Source organism: Gymnoscopelus braueri (assembly GCF_963280865.1).
Source record: "Gymnoscopelus braueri genome assembly, chromosome: 12".
Lineage (NCBI taxonomy): Eukaryota > Metazoa > Chordata > Actinopteri > Myctophiformes > Myctophidae > Gymnoscopelus > Gymnoscopelus braueri.
This window is the reverse complement of record NC_137614.1, coordinates 4,804,005-4,809,593: the sequence shown is the minus strand read 5'-3', so window position 1 is coordinate 4,809,593 and position 5,589 is coordinate 4,804,005. Positions and strand designations below refer to the sequence as shown.

General features: G+C 42.1%; 1 protein-coding gene across 1 annotated transcript in view; it reads right to left on the bottom strand.

The window, feature by feature from the left end:
- Positions 1 to 2,041: 2,041 nt before the first annotated feature.
- Positions 2,042 to 5,589, bottom strand: part of nkain4 (sodium/potassium transporting ATPase interacting 4) — a 280,906-nt gene continuing 277,358 nt past the window's right edge. Inside the window, exons 7-8 of the mRNA XM_080445340.1 lie at positions 4,223 to 4,307; positions 2,042 to 2,411 (exon numbers count right to left, since the gene is read on the bottom strand). Of these exons, the coding sequence (XP_080301466.1) occupies positions 2,402 to 2,411; positions 4,223 to 4,307 (95 nt within the window). The 3' untranslated portion in view covers positions 2,042 to 2,401. The remainder of the gene's footprint in view (positions 2,412 to 4,222; positions 4,308 to 5,589) is intronic.

Below are 5,589 nucleotides of genomic sequence, written 5' to 3'. Positions count from 1 at the left end.
ACGAGAGAGAAAATACTGATTTGGTCGCCAGTAAAAACAAGTCACAGTAATAAGACTTTTCCAGAGATGAAAAGTGTGTACTCGAACGTCATTTGTGCCTCCTAGATATTTTTAACACTTTTCTCCCTCGCTTACTCATGCTCCCATTGTGCATTTGTTGCCGTTCTTTTGCGTTGCATTTCAAACGCTAACTGAGCGTTCGGATCCTGTGGCGCCCCACGAGGGCCTACATTATTTACATTTTCTATTTTTGACAACGGAACGGCCCCTGTAGGTTTGGCAACACAATTATAATCCTCAGCGTGGATTTAACTCGGAGAGAACCAAAATGGACCCTTTGCGGGTTTGTAACTCAGACGGTGTACAATTGGAACCAAACAGGGTTGGTTCCAATTGTACACTCTCTGAGTTAAAGGACCACTTCGACCATTTTCAACATGACTTCATATAATTGGTCCTCAGTAGCCTAATGCTAATTATAAGATGGCACCATTACTGTCTCTATACTCACTCTGTGTCTCAGAGGAGGGCTGTGGACAGTTGCCTAGGTATAAAATAGGGCTAAAGTGGTTAATGTATGTAATAATATCATAATTTATATCTGCAAAGTAACTAGTAACTAAAGTTTTCAAATAATTGTAGTGGGGTAAAAGTACAATATTTGCCTCTGAGATGTAGTGGAGTGTTAGGATTTAGAAGACATTTGTAGAGTCGGCCTCAGGTCTTAATGGGTTAAATGAAAACTCAGGATTTTTACTGTGTGCTTTGTTTTCCCACCCTCGACTGTACCTCTCTCTCTCTCTCTCTCTCTCTGTCTCTCTCTCTCTCTCTCTCCCTTCCTGCGTTGCGTTGTGTATTTATGCACGCAGATCCTGGCCCTAAAGTAAACAGGCACCACACACACACACACACACAAGGGCTCATTCCATGAGACTCCACTGTAATTCAGCCCCTCCAGGGCCGCGATCTGCGCCAAACCCAGCAATATAAGACTGTGGAAGCCACCCCCTGCTCCTCTCTAGAACACAATACCACAGAGTTCAGTCCATGATTATATCCACACTGTGTATATATATATATATTATGTATATATATACTATAACTGCATGCTGTACATGTTCTCCACAGGCAGCCATGTTCTCAGTATTAACCCTTCAAGACCGGATCAGTGTCATTTTTTGATTTCTTCAGTGCCGCGCTATGAGCTTGTAGATCTGCTATTTTTGGAGGAAAAAAATTGTGAAAATGTGTGCAAATCTTTGAATATATATTTTTTAAAGCCAACTCAAATCTTTGGTTCTGGGGATTCTACAAATGTCTTCCATATCCTAACAGTTTATTTTTTCCAATGTATTTGGCCATGGACCCCCCCATCTAAAAAATGTTGTTCCAGGGACCACCAGAAGTTGTAACAGTTAAAAAATATATATATATTCAAAGATTTGCACACATTTTCACTATTTTTGAATAGCCCAAAGAAATAAAAAAAATGACACAGATGCAGATTCCCGGTCTTATTGGGTTAAAGGGACATTTCACTTTCAAACATGTTTGGCTTTTGTGTGAGAGTTTATATATGTGATATTCATTTTATCAGACGCGCCTCGTTTCTATATGAACCCGTCGTAACTTCAAACTCCATTTTAACCATGTTAGATTCACTGAAAACACACATCATACGAGGGCGGGGGGGGGGGGGGGTGAATCTTTTCAATTACCTTTTACAAGTTATAACTATAAAATAAAATAAAACACATGAAAAGGGTAATTAAGTGGGTTCAATGAATCAAACAACTTAAAAACTGGTCTGAGCTGCACACACAAAAGCCAGAGTTAGACGTTAAAATGACCCCCAAAACATGTTTGAAAGAGAAATATCCCTTTAAGATGATCACAAAGCAAGGTCACGGTAAATGTGACTTCAACGTACAAAAAACTGATTGATCCTTTTTTTTCCCCCAAGTACACAATACGAGGCATTGTTACACTGTAACACCCCCCCCCCCCTCACAAACTCCAACCCCACCCCGAACCCTTCGTCCCAAACTCCAAAACAATGGACCCTATAAAACTGGAGGAGTGCAGGCAGGCATATTTTTCCAGGCAGCGCACCACCACCATACCAGTGAAATAACATGTTTGAAAGTTACTAGGAAGAGATGGAAATCAAGAAAGGCAGGAATGTGCGGCATTCCACCACCCCGGGCTCCGGTGCAAAAGTAGGACACATAAAATGTGTCAGGAGAACAGCCGTTGTTTGTGTGTGTGTGTGTGTGTGTGTGTGTGTGTGTGTGTGTGTGTGTGTGTGTGTGTGTGTGTGTGCGCGCACGCGTGTGTCCGTGGGAAATTTCTGTGCCGCCATCCCGTCCGTCGGCTCCCTCTGCTGGACACTCTCTCTTATTTACGTAGACCTGGAGGGAACACAGAGAAACACACAGGGGGTTAAAAATACAGTGACAAGACATCCCGGTGTAACAGCCCAAAATATACCCCCGGGCCAAACTATACCCGACATAAAAAAAGACAATAGAATTTTTATACTAGTCATTAAGCTAGATGCCTCTCCCTCTCTCCCTCTCTCTCTCTCTGATAGATTTATCCAGGCTCTAACTCCAGGGGATGCACGGTACCCCCCCCCCCCCTCCACCCCATTAGAGACAGAGCTGATTAAACTGTCAACAGAACAGTGATAAATCCACTTCCATCTTTGTCAGAGAATTATTAAATCGCTAACATGGCTTATTGTTACTAAATCTAATTGATGAAGCAGTTGAATGTCTGCAGTTCATATGTGTGAGAGTGAGTGAGTGAGTGAGTGAGTGAGTGTGCGTGCGTGCGTGCGTGCTGCTGTTTATTGTATGGACACACTGTGCACAAACACACACACACACGTACGTACGTGCACGCTCTCTCACCCTCTTTCAGTCAATCACTCTTTTCGTCGCTGGCGGGAGCAAACCTCTTAAGTCCAAAACTGTTACTTTTTAGAAAACGTGGAAAAAGAACCTGTGTTCCAATGGAACCAATGTAGTTTATCATTAAATCAATGTAGTTTATCATTAAATCACACGTTCTTGTTAATACTTTTCATTGGTTGAATATTTATAAAACCCACAGACACGCTTTAACCACTTTTACTTAAAACAAAATTCAAAAATAGCAAAAACGGCTACTTTTGCTACTTTTGTGTGACACTCACTGTAGCAGTGGTGTAAAGTAACTAAGTACATTTACTCAACTGGAGTTTTACTTTACTGGAGTATTTACTATTTTCAGTACTTTTACTTCTACTTCACTACATCTCAGAGGCAAATATTGTACTTTTACTCCACTACACATATTTGAGAACTTTAGTTACTAGTTACTTTTAGATTAGTAGATTTTGATTATTATTACAAAATATGCATCAACCACATCAGTCCTATGTACATTTCGGCCGTTTGAAAATATTTTTTATACATTTGAAAACTTGAAATGGGACATTCTGTATAATGATAATACTTTTGGTACTTTAAGTTCATTTTGATACTAACACTTTTGTACTTTTACTCAAGTAAATTCTGAATTCCATACTTTTACTTCTAAATCTACATTGCAGTATTCACTTAAGTAAAGAATGTGAGTACTTTATCCACCACTGCACTGTAGTATGCCAAAGTAGGGTATGAATTTATGGGGAAAAAAAACATGAAATGTTGAAATATGGAGATGGTTTCTGCCCGACAGTGCGGTTTTGTTCTCACTGTGTCATAACAGGCGTTCATATTCCCTGAAGCCCTGTGACAGGATATAGCAGGTTTAACTATGTTGTTTACTTCCAAACCACTGACGCTTCCTGCCTTTAGTACAGTGCACTGTACACACAGTCAAACACACAGTGTTACTTTCACTGTCAGAGTGTAAAACATGGTCCCACACGGACACAAAGGGACATGGAACCCTCCAGGCTGAGTTTGTAGTTTGTTTTTTTCCCAGTTTAATGGTTAAACACTACAGCAGATTAAAACATACCGGTCCTTTTGGGAATTAGTTGTGTGCATGACGATGGCATTATTCCACAGCCATACTTACTGGTACATGGGCTTTATTATTGTTGTTATTATTATTATTATTATTTATTATTATTCCACAGCCATACTTACTGGTACATGGGCTTTATTATTATTATCATGTAGTATTATTATTATTATTATTATTATTATTATTTCACAGCCATACTTACTGGTACATGGGCTTTAAGAGCAGATGAGATGGTTTCTCATTGACATGGTAGAGTGGGAATGGGTCAAATCCACCAATGAAATCAACTGAAAACACAAAAGGAATCAAACAAAATATTTATGAAGGAAATAAAACCAAATGAACAAACAAACAATAAAAAAGAAAAACACAGGCAAGACAATGAGAGACAACAAATAAAAACAACAACCAAACGAACAAACAAACAAACAAACAAATGAATGATAAGAAATGCGTGTCGTGACAGACGAAATGCAGGGGTGTGATGTGAGGCAAGGCTGTCTGTGTTTTTCTGCAACTTTAAACAACCTCCCTAAGTCCATTCCACAGAAAACCCAATTTACTCATCGACTCTTTTTTATCTTCGGAGCCAGCGGGAAAGCAAGGGGTGGGGGAGGGGGGGGGGGTTTGTCAGGCCAGCTGTCAAAATAGCTCTGGATTTTTTTTATCGCTCGGGAGCAGAGGTGACCTTCAGTTCAGCCGTTGACCCTCACACACACACACCGATCAAAAACCCCTCCTGTTTGGTTAGAGACGCGACGCGGGGAGCAAACACACACCTCATATACATCCCGTCAGGTGGAGGAGAGAGAGAGAGAGAGAAGAGGGTGGGAGATGTGTTGGTGTATCTTCTCGTACAACGTGCAGAGAGATGTGTTTAAGATCAAGGAGAGATTCGTGCCACTGAAGGGACAGGGGAGGGAGGGGAGGACAGAAGGAGGGGGGACAGGGAGGACAGACGGAGGGGGGACAGGGAGGACAGAGGAAGGAGGGACAGGGGGAGGGGGGACAGGGAGGACAGAGGGAGGGGGGACAGGGAGGACAGACGGAGGGGGGACAGGGAGGACAGAGGAAGGAGGGGGAGGGGGAGGGGGGACAGGGAGGACAGAGGGAGGGGGGACAGGGAGAACAGAGGGAGGGGGGACGGGGAGGAAAAAAGGAGGGGGGACAGGGAGGACAGAGGGAGGGAGGACAGGGGGAGAGTCATGCTTGTCACACTGCCTGACAGAGGTCGGCCAGAAGAGATTATAGATTGAAAGAGAGCGTGTCAAAATAACAGCCAGCGGGTCCAGTAGGAGAGAGAGAGAAGGACAGAAGCTTTCCAGTAAAATGTGTGAGAGAGACCCTATACTTTAAACCACTTTCAACCTGGCGTCCCTATTCTGTACATTAGAGCTGAAAGTTTTCAAAACATTTCTCCAGAATTTCATGAATGTTCCAAAATAGCAACAAAAAAAAAATTATAGCAGATTTAAAAGATCACACGCATCACAATGCGACGCATTGTGGGCTATTTTTGCACGACATCATCGGAAATCTGCGAATGGCAACTAAACGCTCTGTTTTCCC